This window comes from Lissotriton vulgaris, chromosome 5, assembly GCF_964263255.1.
Source record: "Lissotriton vulgaris chromosome 5, aLisVul1.2, whole genome shotgun sequence".
Classification (NCBI taxonomy): Eukaryota; Metazoa; Chordata; class Amphibia; order Caudata; family Salamandridae; genus Lissotriton; species Lissotriton vulgaris.
In genome coordinates, this window is record NC_141693.1 from 1,703,955,403 (window position 1) to 1,703,973,754 (window position 18,352).

At 48.9% G+C, this 18,352-nt stretch overlaps 1 protein-coding gene across 2 annotated transcripts in view; it reads left to right on the top strand.

The window, feature by feature from the left end:
• Positions 1–18,352, top strand: part of DCAKD (dephospho-CoA kinase domain containing) — a 364,264-nt gene that overhangs the window by 109,522 nt on the left and 236,390 nt on the right. For both annotated transcript variants that reach the window (XM_086923875.1, XM_086923876.1), the window contains exon 3: positions 14,891–15,094. In XM_086923875.1, the coding sequence (XP_086780001.1) occupies positions 14,891–15,094 (204 nt within the window). The remainder of the gene's footprint in view (positions 1–14,890; positions 15,095–18,352) is intronic.

An 18,352-nucleotide genomic window follows, 5' to 3' on the forward strand; every position in this document is an offset into this window, starting at 1 on the left:
GTTCGCCTAGCCTCATACTTGCTCAGCACGGCGTTCGGTGCGAGTGTGCCCTGTGTGCCCTGCGTTGTTGTAGCTGCTGTGGGATCTTGTCACCGCTGGGGTACCTCCTGTTGTGTGGGCATGGACCTGTGGGAGACGGTGGTCCTGTTTCGCGCCTTTCGAGTCAGCAAGCGGCAGTGCCTCAGAGCCTCACACTGCGCCACGCTTTCCGGTTCACCCCCAGCCGCTCTGCTCTCCTTTTTACTATTACTTGCATGCAGTTCAGCGTGTCTACACCGGATCCCACGCTGTGCCAATGTTATAGGGCGCCGTCAGCGTCTTTTGCGGGTTCGCCGATTTTGCGTGTCACCGCCGCCGCCATTTTGGCCGCCTTGGAACGCATATGCTCCGCTGCGATTTCCCCACGCAGATCAAGCATTTCGTACCTGATTTTCGCCGGCGCTTGGTGCACGTTGTGGACCGGTTAGGTTTCCGTTCCGCCTTGAGAGCCGCTGGGGGTGACACCGGTCATTCGTGTCCGTGGTCGCTACGATCGCGCTCCGCCATTTTGGATAGCCTTGCAGCGTGGTGCGGTTTTCTGCCGATTTCTCCTCCGTGCCTCACTCCATCTGGCTGTTACTCCTACATCACGGAGTCGGGGCTTTTAGACGTCCATTCAGCCACTTTGCGCAGTATTTGGGGTAGGTTAGGGGCCAAGGGGGATGATTTTACCGCTCCCGTCCGGCGGAGCCGACTCAGCAGCCAGCCATTCCGTAGTGCGCCCTCTAGCGCCCCCCGAATGTCTCTGTTAAGTTGATGGACTTGGTGACATTAGTGAAGGGGCAGACACTGCAGGAACCACATGGGTAGTGTCCCTTGACTGGAGGGAGTTGCCACAATGTGTTCTGTCTGCGAACTGTACTTTGTTTCGGTCTGGTGTGAACCAAAATGTCTTTTATATTGCTGGACCTTTTAAAGGCAAACCTTGGGGTCTCAAGAGTTAGTTCTCCAGTGTTGAGAATCTGCCAGTGTCTCTTGACAATTCTCTTAATGTCATTAGAGATAGGTGTTAAAGTTGTCACACAGGTCAGTGGATTGTTATCTTGTGTGCTCCTGACATTATTCTCCAGAAGTGCCTCTCTATTATTGTTCTGTGCCCGCTTCCGTGCTTTGTAGATCTCCCTTGCGGGGTAACCTCTTTCTTTCAAATTTCGTGAAAGAATGCTAGACTCATTCCTGTAGTCTGTGAGGTTGGTGCAATTGCGCCTAACCCGCAAAAATTGCCCAAAGGGCAGGTTCAATCTTAAGGCTCTTGGATGATGGCTCGAGAAGAGTAATAGACTGTTCCGGTCCGTGGGCTTCCGATACATAGTGGTGTTGATCTTTCCCCCTTCCAATCTGATGGTAAGGTCCAGAAATGCTATCCTGGAGTCTGAGGTAGTGATTGTGAAGGTAAGGAAATCATTCAAGGTATTCAACCACGTGAAAAACTCCAGGTACAGGTGTGATGTCCCTGTCCAGAGTATGAGGATGTCATCAATGAACCTCCTCCACAGTATGATATTCGAGTGGTAGGGATTCATTGGTCCATTGATGTATTGTTCCTCAAAATCTGCCATGTACAGGCAGGCCACCGAAGGGGCAAAAGTACTGCCCATGGACGTGCCCTGGGTCTGTTGATAATACTGTCCTTTGAACTCAAAAAAGTTCTCTGTCAGGGCAAGATCAGCACATTCCATGATAAATGAAGGTGGTGTTGCTGATGTCCATACTTCCATGTTGAGAGTCCTCTCTATCACCCCGAGTGTGGCCCTCTGTGGGATACTGGTATAGAGGGCCTCCACATCTAGGGTGATAAGGAAGTCAATTTGGATGTCCTCCTGTAGGTTGTTAAGGAGGCGTAAGACATCTTTAGTGTCTTGAACATAGGAAGGGATTCTCTTCACTAACGGCTGCAGGAAGTAGTCACAAAATTGTGATAAAGGCTCCAAAACAGAGCCTATCCCTGAGACAATCGGGCGTCCGGGTACTGGTGTTGTCCCCTTGTGAATTTTAGGGAGGGTGTAAAAATATGGTACCCTTGGATCTTTCTTCACAAGAAATTCCGCCTCTTTTTTTAGTGATCCACTCTTGGCACTCTGCAGACTCCACCAATCCTGTTATGGTGGTTTTAAGTCGTTCAGTGGGGTCAGTTGGAATAGGAGTGTAATAGCGTCTATCCCCGAGTTGTCTTAGACATTCCATTTCATAGTCTTTAGTGTCCATTAAGACTGTGGCTCCACCCTTGTCTGCCTGTTTGATAGTGATGGTTTCATCATTGCCCAATGAATTGAGTATCTGTGTCTCAATATTGGACAGATTATGGTATTTCTTACATGGTCTCAGGGCCCCAATGTCCTTGAGCACAGCCTGCTCATATGTTAGGACTTCATTGGGTATCATTCCACTGTGTGGTGTAAAAGTCGATGGATTGTGGAGACCTGAGTCAGAACGTATCTCGACGGGTCTTCCGTCGAAGAACGCTCTCAGTCTGACTTTCCTGAAGAATTTCTGAATTTCACAGGTCAATTCAAAGTTGTCTATTTTAGGGGTGGGAACAAAGCCCAATCCTTTCTGGAGGACTTTTTCTTCTGGTACTGTGATGATAAGTTCACAACCAAACACTTCCTTCCTGTCCTGCTCCTCGTTTCCATCCCTAGGGTTTGTGTGTCCTCCCACTGAACCCTTTTGTCCAGAGCGTTTCCTCGCCTGCGCCCGCGCCCTCTGCCCCAACCTCTGTCTAAAAAAGGCTGCTGATTCATGCTTTGTGGGGCAAACTGAGGGGGGTACTGAGGTCCAAAGGGGGTCATGGGATGTTGAAAATGTGGAAATTGCCACATTGGAGGACCTTGATAGAAGGGGTGTTGATAAAAGGGTTGTGCCCGTCTCCCTCCTCTATTGCCTCTATGGGGTCTGGGTTGCCACTCGTCTCCACTCGAGTTGTTATCGCTATTGGAACCTCGCCTTGATGAGGTAGCGCTCGAGTCGGAGAGATACCCTGTCCCTGTCGGGACAAAGTCGTCCTTAAGATATGGATACACTTTCTCTTTAGAGAAACGTTCAATATCTTTTTGTAGTTTTGCCACTTTTTGTTTCATTAAGAAATCTTTATGTTCTGTGATTTCTTTGTTGAGCTCCGTTAGCTTGGTCTCTGTATTTTGTTAACTCTTTCTTTTGTCTCCTCTAGGCAAGAGCAGTCTTAACCAGGTAGTACAACAGAAAATATATATTGTATAGGTTGACACTTTATTAGGTCTTCCCTTGTGATAGAAGTATTATTATATTAGGTCCTGAAGAATCGCAGCATAATTGCACAAGCGAGAAACATGTTGACCTCACAGAACTCATTGTAGTCCTAGATCGTGATACGGAACCTTTATCTCTGGCGATCATAGGCTACCCACTGGTTTTAACATATAGCATGGGAACCACCAGAATAAATTGATCTCCGGTACCTCGTGCTATATTTTAACGCACCCACCTACACTATCCACCTCTCACCTGGCCCCTCACTTGCACTTCACCCACAGGCTGTTGGAAAAAAGATCTCCGATAAAGAGCCCCTCCTAGAGGTGAGCCCGTTGGACATTGCACCGCCTGTCCAACGAGGAGCAACGGCCGATGATGAAGCATGACACTTGCAAGAGTGTGTGAGGCCATTAATTCCAACTAATGGGATGCCCAGGGTAGCCCTCTACTGAGCACTACCCCCCTATTAATTTAATTTTCTTCCCTCCTTGACCATACTACTCTTCATCTATTTTTAGGAACAACTGAGTCCCTTTTTGTCAGTTTTTACCGGGAGGAGCCCGCGGCGCCCCACGCGTCCTCAGCGCGGACGGGTGCAGACGGGCAGACTCTGGCTTGACTCAGGCACTACCGCTGCGCGTCACCGCTGCGCGAGAGGTGTGAGCTTTAAGTAGAGGCTCACCTGGACTCCTGAGAAGCGCTAGAGCGCTCAGGCAAGTGGCGCGATGAACAGTAACCACCCCCAAGATGGCGACCAGGCGCCACGAGCAGGCAGCAGAGAAGACAACAAACTCCGCTCTAAACGTGGTGAGGGCACAATTATAGTGCAAGTGTGGGGGCACAGAGGTAATATTTTTAAAATCAGGGGGATACAAAATTAAAAAGAAACCAAGATAGAAAAAACGGTAGTTTTAAAATAGTAATAAGCGCTGCACGCTTAAATTCACAGCAGCATAGCGCGCGTAGTAGCACCTTTCCCAAGGCCGAGCAACTAAAGTGCTCGCCTTAAGTAGAGGCTCACCTGGACTCCTGAGAAGCGCTAGAGCGCTCAGGCAAGTGGCGATTGAACAGTAACCACCCCCAAGATGGCGACCAGGCGCCACGAGCAGGCAGCAAAGAAGACAACAAACTCCGCTCTAAACGCGGTGAGGGCACAATTATAGTGCAAGTGTGGGGGCACAGCGGTAATATTTTTAAAATCAGGGGGATACAAAATTTAAAAAAAAACAAGATAGAAAAAACGGTAGTTTTAAAATAGTAATAAGCGCTGCACGCTTAAATTCACAGCAGCATAGCGCGCGTAGTAGCACCTTTCCCAAGGCCGAGCAACTAAAGTGCTCGCCTTAAGTAGAGGCTCACCTGGACTCCTGAGAAGCGCTAGAGCGCTCAGGCAAGTGGCGCGTTGAACAGTAACCACCCCCAAGATGGCGACCAGGCGCCACGAGCAGGCAGCAAAGAAGACAACAAACTCCGCTCTAAACGCGGTGAGGGCACAATTATAGTGCAAGTGTGGGGGCACAGCGGTAATATTTTTAAAATCAGGGGGATACAAAATTAAAAAGAAACCAAGATAGAAAAAACTGTAGTTTTAAAATAGTAATAAGCGCTGCACGCTTAAATTCACAGCAGCATAGCGCGCGTAGTAGCACCTTTCCCAAGGAATTGATGTGTTTACTGTTGTTATACTATTTAAGGGTAATGTTTAATTGTAGAGTTATTAAAATAATTCTCCTTGAAGCATTACATCTTGATCAAGGGTTGTAGACCGTATTTGGGGTATTTGTTGGTCCCTCTCCCCCACGCTGTTCCAATGGAGGGTGGCAAAGAGAGTGGTGTTTGATTGGCCCCTGGCTTTCCCAATGATAGGGTGATTTTGCGTACTGTGTAGTGCTCTTCTCCTGACCCAGACCAAGAGTAATTGTAGTGACCTTCATCTCCTCTCTTATCCATAGGTTGGTGGATTCTTTTCCTCAATTACCTTACTCAATTGCTGGGGGGGTTGTTATTTTTTTTTTAGCAACTGTGTTTTATTAAACACTCTTCAGCCTATTGCCGTAGGTATATTACAACTCAAAATCGCCTTTACAGGCTCTGTAAAAAATATCACGAGCAGCATTAATGGAAAGAAAACACCTGGGTTGATTAAAGGAACAATGTAAAACATAAAACAATTGTGAAATCAAGTGTAAAATGGCAAAAGTACAGTGCATGCTTTACTTCATTTCCAAAATTGATGCGCTGTATGATGAGTCTGACTCCACTTCAGGGGCCAATTCTCCAGGGAGGTTGGGTCACAATCTCTTAGACCCTAGGTAAAATACAAAACCAGTCGTTTTTGAACTCACCATTGTATCTGTGATCTGTATAATCACGGTGAGTAAAACAATAAATTCCGGCTCATCACTAGATTATTGTCCCATCAGAATATTTAATATGATCATACATAGCATCGCTTCTATGCTAGCTTTCCTACTAAATGCTTCCTTTGTGATATATTGGTACCCTCATGCTGGAAAAAGCTTTAATTATTTCCTTATTAAAAATACCTGCTCTGGGCTCAGCCATGGTATACCCATATCGTTATAACCATTTATGACCAAAGTCTCAGAAAAAATGGAAATACATAGCTAACTACATTTATTTTAGTAAATGACATGACTTGAAACACCACATCGATTTATGTGATGCACCAGCTGCGCATGATGCTGGAAAAGGAGGGAGTTGCTGCTCTCGTTCTGATGGATCAATAGGCTGCTGTGAGACAGCATGATATCACCCCCCTCCCCAGTTGAATGAGGCAGTTATCAAAGGAAACGTACATGACTGCCTTAAGTTCTATATATGAAAGTGCACCCAAGTTGTTATAACTCCGCTGTATACTTCTCAGTTTAAGGACATAACTTGCCCAGTCCCTCAGGGCTTGTTACCTTGTTTATAATTGTGTGATTTACTTTTATAAACTAGTACAATCTTTTAATATTAAGTCCATGTTGTGTTCTCAAAGAACCCCAAATATTCTTAAACTCGACGTAACAGCTAATTTGAAAGTATACCCGAATGCTGTCACAAGTTGGAAGGTAGGCTGGTGCAACGATTGATGCCCTTCAGAGTTATTGACTTGCCATACAGCTGTGCAGAGTGTACGCAATTATTCCTTATACTCCTCGTCACAATTTACGCTCAGTATCCAAAAGACATTTGTCTATTCCAAAAATGTCTAATCCAGTTGTACTTTGAGGCCAGGCGCCTCACACTGACTTTGACTGCCCTCAGAGGACAATTATCTTCAAGATTTTAAACTTATGATCGGTTTCAATTTCAACAAGCGAGCACAGTCCATTTACTGCACAGTATTGGCAGATGGAACAGGGTCTGTTAGAAAGCCAAGTAAATATTAGATTAATAGTTTTCAACAGAAATTAGTTTTTACCAGTATCAACAAAAGTATAAACTGTAAACCTTAAATCATATATTTTTTTTCTCAGCTGTTGCTACAGTTTCGCGGGGGCAAGAGCAGGAGACTAGAGTATATACAGAAAGACTGATGAAACATTGTGGTGATACTTTACAAAAATCTGTAGTTCGGAAGTTCCTGCTTGCATAAAACAGAAGAAACACTGCTGCAACTGATGTCGCACAATAACCACTCCATGCATGTCGTAGCGTAAAAGGCCATTTATTAGGACAAGTATGACAACCAAATTTCAACATAACATCAATAACAGTTAACAATCCCCCCAACATCATGACCTCCAAACATCATCCATTCACATACTCCACTACTCACTCCAATTCACACCACAACCTCTTCACGCATACCATTCACTTTCCTCTTTCACCTTCATCCTCCTCCAGCATCTCCCGTTATCTCTCCTCCATCTACCACACCCCCATCCTGCACCTGTAACCCCCTCCCCGGAAGGGTGATTCTGCCCGTCATGGACTCCCCACCCCTCCCAAGTCCTGCAAACACTCTCCCTGTGTCAACCCGTCCTAAACTGGCACGCCGAATAACTTGTAGCAAACCAATAACACTGCCAGTACCCCACTCCTGAAAATTTGTAGGGTGGGAGGGCGGCCAAACTAACTGTTACCCTGCGGCACCGGGGACAGGAAAAGGAAGGACTTCCTCCCCTGTCCCCTTAAGTACCCTCCCTAACTCCCCACCCCTAAGCCCACCCCCCAGCCTATCCTATCCTAGCCTACCTGTCCCAGTATCGCGCGAACACCCCAGGGGGAAGACTGGTCTGTCGACCTCACTTCCTCTGGGGGCCGCATCGCGCAATAACCACTCCACGCATGTCTTAGCGTAAAAGGCCATTTATTAGGACAGGTATGACAACCAAATTTCAACATAACATCAATAACAGTTAACAATCCCCCAACATCATGACCTCCAAACATCATTCATTCACATACTCCACTACTCACTCCAATTCACACCACGACCTCTTCACACATACCATTCACTTTCCCCTTTCACCTTCATCCTCCTTCAGCATCTTCTGTCATTTCACCTCCATCTACCACACCCCCCATCCTGCACCTGTAACCCCTTCCCCGGAAGGGTGATTTTGCCCGTCATGGACTCCCCACCCCTTCCAAGTCCTGCCACCCAGGGAACCCCCGGAGGGCGGTTACCTGCCCCACCAATCGTGCACCTTTCGCACTCAATCTCGCCTACACCAGATAGACTCGTTCCACAACAGGCTGATGGTATCCCACATTTCCATTAGATAGTAAGCATTTTCCATGTGCGAAAGGCGCACACCGTCGTCGCGGAAGAGAAGGGGCTCCTCAAGCCGGAGCCCAACATGTGCCAGTACTTTGATTCCGTGAGCATCACAAAAAAGTCTCATCGCCCAATTCAATTTCCGCCTTGCCCTCTCAATGGCTGCAGGCTTAAGTGCCCCCCTCCAAATCCTTCGTGGCACAAACTCAGTCCAAACAATTCAGGCGCCAGCCAGATTGCTCCTCATTGCCTCCAGATCCCTCTGCATCAAATGCAACAAGTCATTTTCTCCCAGGTGGATCACCAGCATGTCCGGGCAACCCAGCTGAGACACCTTCTTAATCAGCCAGGGCAACAAATCGCCCCAACGCATCCCACTCTTACCCCACCAATGGACCTCGTGAAGACTGCTCCGGAGGCTCAGGCTACGACCGTACACCTGCCTGTCTGCATATTTTGAGGCCCTGTGTACAAAGGAGTGTCCAACAATCCAGGTAACCGTCTTGGCCCCTGGCCCCCAAACGCAACCTATGAAGAGAAAGAGATTAACACCACAGCAAAACAGATCTGTAACACAACCACAGCAGCCCCCCCGACTACCCTGACTCCGACCTCCTTCATTTACGCACATAGCGTTCGCAGCAGCGGGACCTCCAGCGCCCAATTCTCCAAATCTCCTCCCAGGACAAACCCAACCCGGCCGCCGCCGTAGCCTCACCAATACGAAACGAGTGAGTTCCAAAACACTCTGGATCCCTGCCAATCTTCCGCAAAGCCATCCGCAACACCCCCAACAACTGAAAGGACGTCAAGCGCCTCAAATAAGCATGTACGAAAATCTCTCCATCCGACCTCTGCACTCGTCCCAAAAAAGCCGTCCACTCACGCACCGGGCACACGCCCGCTCTCTTTCAGCCACACCCATTTGCCTTGACCCGTCTTGTCTGTCTTTGAACGACCCAACCATATACCCTGCCGGGCCCCATCCAACCTCACATCCTCAAACAACCGTCCCGGAGCCCCACGCACTCCCAACAACTCCGACACCCGAAATACTCTGAAGAACATCCAGACCATGCACAATCGCAACAACGCCACCTCCCCATCGTCATGACAGCAGTGGGGCAACTCCCCCAGCACTCTCGTAAACAACTCAAATGTGATCGCTTCATGCGGCAGCTCCCCCCTTCCCCCTCTGACCTCATGCGACCCCAACCTTTCAACATTGGACTCCACAAATCCGCCCTGGCCGGATCAAAACCCAAGTAAACCATGCTGTAAAACGCGATGCCTGCCAGTTTGCCAGCTATCGTAGTCTGCGACAATCCTCTGTTCATGCAATCCAATACAAAACACACCACCCCCGTTCACAGTCACTGTGGGGCATTCCCCACGCAGCCCTGCCCCAACCCAAAAAGGCACCAAACTCAGACCATGCCAACCTGTACGCTCATCTCCTGGATTGAGCTATAGATTTCTCGGCCAAACCCACCACTCTCACTCCCCCCAGGCCCTTTGGTCTTGCAAGCCTCTGCTCCCGGCGCCAGCCTCCTGAAGCGCTGCCAGTGCGAACGAGATAACGCATCCGTAATTTCTTTACTCGCCCCAGGCACATGTTGCGCGCGAAAAGCACATTAAAACGCAAGCAGAGCAGCATGAAACTTTGCAGCACTCGCAGATCCTTTGCCTTCTGATTGTTCACCAGTTCCACCACCGTCATATTGTCAACATGGAACAAAACCGACCGGTTGCGGAACTCCGGCCCCCACACCACCAACGCCACCAACAGGGGAAACAACTCGAGAAACGCAATGCTCTGCCCTGTTGCAGCCAATGAGCCGTCCACTGCTCTGCACATCGCCTGTCCCAAAAAACTCCGAAACCAGCTGCACCTGCCAAACCATCGTGTCATGCACAAAATCCAGAGTCACACCATTGAATTCTTCCAGGAACACCAGCCATACACGCAAGTCAACCGGACTCCCGCCGTTACCCTGACCCTGTGGTGAGGGAGCACCGCCCCCGACATGGCCATGCAGAGGTACCTACAGAATGTTCTCCCTGCCCTCACCACCCGGCACGCAAAAGTCAGCAAACCGAGCAGGCGCTGCACCGATCTCAAATCAATCTTGCGAACGCAGATCACCTGCGTCAAAACATCCTGCATCTCCGCCACCTTCTGCACCGGCAGCCGCGCCTGCCATGCCACCGAATCCAACTCAATGCCCAAGAAGGTCCAACAACAACTAGGCCCGCCGTCTTCTCCGGTGCCAATGGAACCCCAAACTTCTGCACCAACAACTGGAACTTCCCCAGAGCCTCACCACACTCTCAAGTCAGCCCTTTCCCGTCGAACAAGGAATCATCCAGGTACTGCGACACCAGCCGTGCCCACTCCTCTCCACGAAGGCTCTCTGCAAAAAGGAACTGAAGGTCTCAAACAGCGCACAAGAAATCGCACAACCCATCGGCAGCACCATATCCACAAAGATGGCCCCCTCGAATTGCATGCCCAGCAAAGAAAAAAACACCGGGTGAATGGGGAGGAGGCGAAAGGCCGACTTGATATCACGTTTGGCCAACTCTGCCCCCCTCCCGCAAGCCCTCACCAAGCCAAGGGCATCATCCACAGACGCATACAACACCCTGGAATCCTCCTCTGCGATGAAGTCATTCACCGAACTCCCTTCAGGCCACGACAAATGGTGAATCAGTCTGAACTCCCCTTGCTCCTTTTTGGGAACCACCCCCAATGGAGAAATGATAAGGTCCGACATTGGCCACGTGTCAAACGGGCCAGCAATCCTACCCTCGAGACATCCTTCCGCAACTTGCTCGCCACCACCTCTGGCAATTCCTTTGCCAAACGCAGGTTCTCCGCCCAACGCCTCTCCCTGGGACCCTGATAGCCAATCCGAAATCCTTCGACAAACCCCCAATGAATCTTCAAAGCCGCCTCTCTATCAGGGTACCTAGAGAGCCATGGACCCATGGCCTCCACCTTAACCGGAGTAGGGGCCCTTCGGCCCAGATTGGCCCCTACCCTTAGTAATCTTGCACTGTTCTGAAGGTGTGGCAAGAGTAAGGCACTGTGTGACCGGGTGACGCCCCCCCACACTTGGAGCATTTGTGTTTAAACGTACATGGGTGTTGTGTGCAGAAACCTTTATTAAAGTTCCAGCAGGCCCCAGTGTTTCCAGGTTTGTACTGCTGTCCAGCTGCCCCCGTCCACGTTCCCTGACTCCCTGACCCCCTGACCCCCCGGACACTCCCTGACCGCCCGCCCCAGACTGGGCGGGAAGAGGCTGAAAAGGCCGGTAGGCAATCGGGAGACCACTCGCTGTATGAGTAGATGCCGCCGCCTGCGTAGAAGACATCCACTGCACCCAAAGCTCCTGATCAATGTCACCCCATGGCTTGTCCGGGTTCACACTAATCCTGGCTCTAAACTCCTCATCATCGCTCAACCAGGCAAAGCCCCCAAAATGCAATTGGGCCTTCCGTATCACATCCATATATTTAAACAATGCTATCGCCTTGTCCGCATGCTTCTCGCAATAGATACTCGCGTATATTAAGAACGCCGACGTCCTGTTTTCCATTGTCACAGGCACCCTCGGCCGCCTGGTCAACTCCCACTCCTCCTCCTTAGACCTCTCCTTCGCCTGAATTTCTCTATGTAAAAGTTTGAAAACATCCACATACTCATGCTTCCAAATCCTGGCCTTTGTCTTTTCCGACAAATGCGACCCGAGTGGCATCGCCAAACCCATGTAAGGCAACTTCTTCCTCAACTTATACGATCCATCCTCCTTCCCACCCTTATCCTCCGGCGCGTCTGTCTGCACGCTGGCCGTCACGACCTGCTTCTACCATCCATTGGAACGGGCCCCGTTTCCCCAAGGCCCCCCCATCCCACACAGAGCCATCCCCCACACCCACCGACCGGCAGGCCTTTTTGCGCCCCCCTCTAGGACCTTCATCCCAAGCATCCCACCATGTGCCCTCACCTGCCAAAGTCGTTGGCATCCGCCGGCTTCTGACTCCCTTTGGCCGTCCGGCCAGCTCCGTCCTGTGCCGCCTGGAAAACACTAATTCTACCTGTTGTCGCTTCCCCTTTCCCCCAACATTCATCGTCACGCACTTCACCTTCCTCCAACTCCTCATCCTCGTCCTCATAGTCCAACCGTTCCTCATCCACTTCCACTGCTGCCACTCTCCGCACCTCACTCACCCCTCGTTTTGGACCTTTCCCTCGCACTCCAGGTACAAACTCGCACTCCAACATTGCAATTGCGTGCTCCCTCGGTGGAGGGCAGGCTGCCGCGGACCCCTCTGCTGCTTCGTCCCGGCGTTTGGAGGCCGTTTTGCGCCCGCCGGCCCTCCCTTGCCTCTGCCAGCACTCACCGCTGGCTTGTTCCCCCCCCCCCCCCGAGCCGTCTGCGCTCGGTGAGGCCCCAGTGCCACCAGGTCTCTGCGCCGCCAGAGCAGTCCCTGACACCTCTACCCCGACTCACTCACCCCGCGACCCTGGGGTCCCCCCGCCACGGCCTCTACCAGTTCCTGCCCCACGAGCAGGTGCCGGGTCCCCTTTGCCCCCATACACCCCACCTGCCCGCGCCTCCTTGGCAGCGCACAAACATTGCCATGCCTGTTCAGATTCCTCAATTATGCGACGTTGGTCGGGGATCCTCTCCTCCTCAGTCATGTTCGCCTACCTGGCATACCACGTGTCCTGCCCGGAGGATTCCTTGGAACCCTCTGCCTCCCGCGGTGGGGCCGAGCTGCCCCCTTTCGGGTGAACCCCTCCTGCCTGCTGGTCTAGTGCCTTGGCCAGGCCCTTCCCCTTGGGGACAGGCGCCCTCACCACGCCCTTCCTGCCGCTGGACAAATCCACCACCCTCCTCAGGCTCAGACTCCCCTTCTGACAGTGCAAGCGTGAACTCCTCCCCCGCACACACCTCCGAACCAGCCTCATGGCCTCATCAATGCCCCCTTGATCCAGCCCGTCCCCCTCTGAATCCGAGGGGGCTGGGCTGCCAACATGCATGACCGGCGCGCGGAGCCCGTGGCCGCGGTGTCGCCCCCCGCCGCAAACTCCAGTCCTCCCCCCACCCACACTGACACATCCACCAACCGCGCAGGGAGGCTCCTATGCCGTCCTCCGCGCAGAGGCGCCTCTGGTTGCTTCTTGCCTCTACCACTCCCTCCCGCAACTGATCGGGCTGGTGGCGGCTCGTCCATGCAAGCCACCACCACCGCCGCCACACCCGCTGACGCTGACCTCGGCGTCCGGGTCATGCCGACCCACGCCTGATCCAGTACTCCTGGCCACAAGAGGTCCTCCCTACCGGCCCTCCCCAACACCAGCAGAGCCTCGCGCACCGCCTCTGTGTCCGGTGTCGCCATGGCCTCCCCTTCACTGAGGTCCAGCGCAATGCGTGACCTCCTAAAACCTAGTGTGCCCGCGAGATGCGTGCAATTCGGCACCTCGTGCCCGCCCACGAGATGCGTGGGATTCGGCACCATAGGTCCCGACCCACACCCCTGCTGTCCCTGAAAGCTACCCCTGACTCAAGGCCCCTACAGAAACGAGCACCCAACACCACCACAAACTAACTGTTACCCTGCGGCACCGGGGACAGGAAGAGGAAGGACTTTCTCCCCTGTCCCCTTAAGTACCCTCCCTAACTCCCCACCCTTAAGCCCACCCCCCAGCCTACCTCTCCCAGTATCGCGCGAACACCCCAGGGGAAGACTGGTCTGTCGACCTCACTTCCCCTGGGGGCCGCAGTCTGGCACTGCCAACCCTGGCATTGGCCAAGGGTGGGGGCTCGCCCATTGACCCTCAGATTTGAAATGTGATACCAGTACTCAGCACATGGACGGTAGTGTGCAGCAGAGTGTGGAGCAGTCGGGCAGGGTGAAGCAGCAAACCACACCATCTGTATGTGCCCATCCTCTGCGACTCCCGGCTTCCTTGACACTTTTGCTCGGGGATGTGTTGCTCTCGGCTGGGCGTATGTCCCCACCTGTTTGCCCCAGCAAGCAAGATGTAGTTTCAATAGATTTATTAAGTTCAGGTATAGGTAGTTGAATTCTTATTAAGCTGCCCCACCGGGAGCAGCCTACCTGTTACCCAGCCCATACTCTAACTGTCACACTACACCTCACAGGCACCCAAAAATTCAATTCAGCGTCATCACACCAACATTCCAAGCAGCACACAGCACATTAACACTGGGCTGAGCAGGTCGGGAGATAATAACTGGATATTAGCATGAACAAGATACTACACACTTTATCATAAATAGCTAGTTTTAACAAACAGATGATTTACTTCTCCTTCAGAAGTCAAATAGGAAGAAAACATACTCCTTAGATGTTTCCTTTCTCTTAGAATCACCAGTGTGTCATTCTAACTATAAACATAAAATCTGTCAGATGATCAGTGATTACCCATCATTTCAAGAGCGCTTAGAATTTGTATTTTATGCCCTTGCTGGGCCTATTTTTTGAGGGCAAAAATCCTATCTTGTTAAAGTAACCCTATTGCAGTGAAAAAAAGCAATGAACAACTTCCTGCCTATAGCTATAATCGATTTTTTGTTGGTCCATTAAAGCTAATATGCATAATGTTCGTATGGATGTTTTCAGGCCTGGAGAAATGATAGCAACTTAACCAACCTGCACATCTTTTTCCCATATCTCTGCATGCAACATTCGGGTATTTTGGTATAAAACATATCACTCTGAAAAAAGTCTGGGTACTGTAAAATGCCAATTTGGGTTTTGTTCCAAAAGCACAAGTTCTCAATTACTGTGGACTTTTGGTAATGCTTGGCATCTGCTAACCATGTAGATTGAAATATTTTGTTTCTGTATTGGCAGTGGTCCAACCCAATGCTCCAGCATATCAGCAGATAATTCAGCTATTTGGGCCTGAGGTGTTGCTTGAAGGAGGAGAGATAAACAGGGAGAAGTTAGCGAGCATTATATTTTCCAGTCCTGAGAAGAGGCAACTGCTGAACTCCATCACACATCCTGCAATCCAAAAGGTCATGCTGAAGCAAATACTCATGTACTTCTTCTTAGGTGAGTAAGTAACGATGTTACAAGTGAGATACACGTGCAGTCTACTGAATGCGGCGGATTCTTTACTTGTGTGAGTGTGATTAATGATGATGCCAACAGAGAGAATTGTGTGTTTATTAAATCTTAAAAACAATACCCAGAAAAGTATTCATTGGTGAAAGTAACCGCAGGCAGTCAAGGCGCGGTTCTTCCAATCTAGGTCTTTCTGTCTCTAAACGTAGTCTAGGCTGGAGGATCAAAAACTTGCAACTTCTCCTACTTCAGCTTCAAAAACGGTCTGAAGCAACATCTTCTCCATAAATACTGGGGTCCTTAATCCCGCCACCTTATAGGGTCTCTCAAACTGATCATGAGAGCGCTACACTCCTCTCCACATTATACTTGACTTTCGTCCTCCCTCCTCTCTTCCTCACATATGCTTCCACCCTCCTTCTACTAACCCTCATATAATCTCCAGCTACTCCTACATTCTATCCCATCTCCTTTCACCCACCTCGGTTCCTCCCTACCCAATATTTTTCCCCCATCATCCCTTGCTACCTACGCTTGCACAATTATCCAAATCAATGTGATGTTTTTTTTTGTATTCTTTGCATTTGGATTTTAATGTTTTTATACCCGTTTCCTTTTTGTATGAATATAATACCTTAATCTGTTTAGACTTCCAACCCCTGTAAAGCGCTCTGATACCTCTGGGTCTAGCCAGCGCTACATAAAACTGTTTAAATAAATAAATAAATAAAATAAAGTATGCAAATTGTGGTCAACATACCTAAACTTTTTTAGCATTTTCTTCTCCCATGGACCTCACACACAGTGGAAATGCCCTTCCCAAACACATTACCATACATAGGGGTCTCAAACCTCTGCACTAGTACAAGAAGGATTCTTTCAAATATCCATGGAAAGTATGCTAGAATAGCAGCCAGAGCTCTCCCTCTCTCGGAGGTGAGGCCTTAAAATTTAGGGAATGAGACTACTTCTTGAGTGAAAATCGAAATTGACTTTGGTCAGAAAAAAGTGAGAAGGGTTAGCCCATACTGATAGAATGCAGTTTAAAGTTCTTCTTTGCATCCATCTTTGAGCTCTGGACAGTGTGTAGGCAAATGACACTTCTCATGACAAATGATGGAGGTGTGGTTTAAGCATTGGTTTCAAGAGAGCACCATATTATTTCTATTCGAAAATTATATTTTGCTAGATGCTAATCTTTATCACACACTATATGTATTTACTATATATCCTTTAATGTATAATATCATTCTAGGGCTGCTATTTGTATTTTGCTATTTATCCTTTAATGTATAATATCAATGTACCTACCTCAAAACACCTACCTTGCAAAGGACTGAGAGATACACATCAAAAGAGACTCTGGGGAGCTATTATTTCTATCTAAAATTATATTTAGCTAGATGCAAATCTTTATCTCACACTAGACGTATTTATTATATATCCTTTAATGTATAATATCAATGTACCTACCTCAAAACACCTACCTTGAAATTGTACCTACCTCAAAACAATGTGAGAAATCTTCCTGAAAAAAAATACTTGTCGTTAACCACCTCATGTAATGTGAAGCGCTCTGATACCTAAGGGTCTTGTTCGCGCTATAGAAAACTCTTAAAATAAATAAATACAATAAAATAAACCATTGGTTTCGGCAGATTAGTGTTTAATTTCCTGTATGAAGGACCTCCAGCTCAGTGGGCAGCATGGAGACAGAGACTGTCCTAAGACCTCACTGAAATCTTCAATCATGGTAGTGGTGAAAAGAGATGGGTAATATTAACGTTTTCTATGTAGTAATGGCAGCCGAATGCAATGTTTTGTTTTTATTAGTCTTTGTATTGGTATTTATGATAATAGAGACCAATACAACAACCATAACAGCAGCCAAATGTAATATTAAAGAAAAAACTGAAGCCAGGTTTATCCAATTAAAGAAGGTAAAGCAGTACCATCTCTTCTTAACTCTTTACAACACCATATGCATAATACGTTCTACTAAATGATAGATGGGGCTGTTGTGGAATGACATTCAGACCCTTGCAAGTTATTCCTACAGTCATCCGGGTGAAATAGGCAGATAGACTTACAACAGCAGGCTGTTTATTTCAAAAAAAGGCCTACATTTGAAAATGTTGTAAGCTACTCAACCCTGTGATTTTTTTTTTTATTACACAGTACATCCAAAAACTGTTACAGTTTGGTATAGCAGCATTGTAGAAACTGGCTCTTTAAATAGTGGACCAAAACGAGGTACAATTTTTAAAGAGTTCAGCCAACCCTTATTGGTTTACAGAGATAAAGATTATACCACTAAATGCTCTCCTTTGTGGTAGTGTGGGCGAGCAGTTTAGGCTTATCAGAGGGTAGTGCTAAGCATTTGTTGTACTTACAGTGGCAATAAATGATACACATTCAAGAATAAATCCGAGACCAATGTAGAAAAATAAGTAGCATTTTATGTACATTTTGACACCATGAACTTTTTTATCAAGTAAGTACTTTTTTAAATATTGATTTTCACAGATACGTAAACAGTTCACTTAAATGCGTCTTTACGCAGCAATGTTTTCCTACAGGGAAAAAGGCATAGGATGCATACAGTTATTTACAGTCAGTTTCTGGAGGGTGTCCTGGACTTACGTTTTTAAGGGGCCAAGGTCCAAAGTACCACCAGCAGTTACTCGTTACCTGCTCTGGGGGGTCCGGGTGAGAAGTGCTGGTTGTATTAGTATCTTTGCATGCTATGTCGGTGAAAAAAAGGGGGCACCTAAAAACAGTCTGCAGAGGAGGTGATGGGGGCTCGTATTACAAGGTCCTGGGAGCAAGGGTGACCTGCTGGTTTGTCGTACCTAGGCTGGGGAGTTCGGGTGCAAAGTGGATAGGTCAGCTGAGCTTTGTGCGTCAAAGGCCCTCGCGGTTGTCGGTTTTCACTGGTTGAGGGTTCAAAATTAGATCAGCTGGGCCACTCTGGAAGTGGGACTCTGAGGTGCCGACGTCCCTCAACAGTTGCTTGGTCTCGGTGCTATTAGAATCCCAACTGGACTTAAGCAGGCAAGGGGTCCGGTACCCCAGGTATTGGTCCTGTTCAGCTCTGGTCGGTCTTGGTGTCCTCTCACTTGGTTGGGGGACAGATCTGACCCTCAGGAGCACAGTTACCTCTTCCTGGGTAGCTGCTGCGTCATGGGAAACTGGACTCTGTTTCTTTGGTGCCTGCAGGCTACAGGTGAATAGCTCCTCTACTCC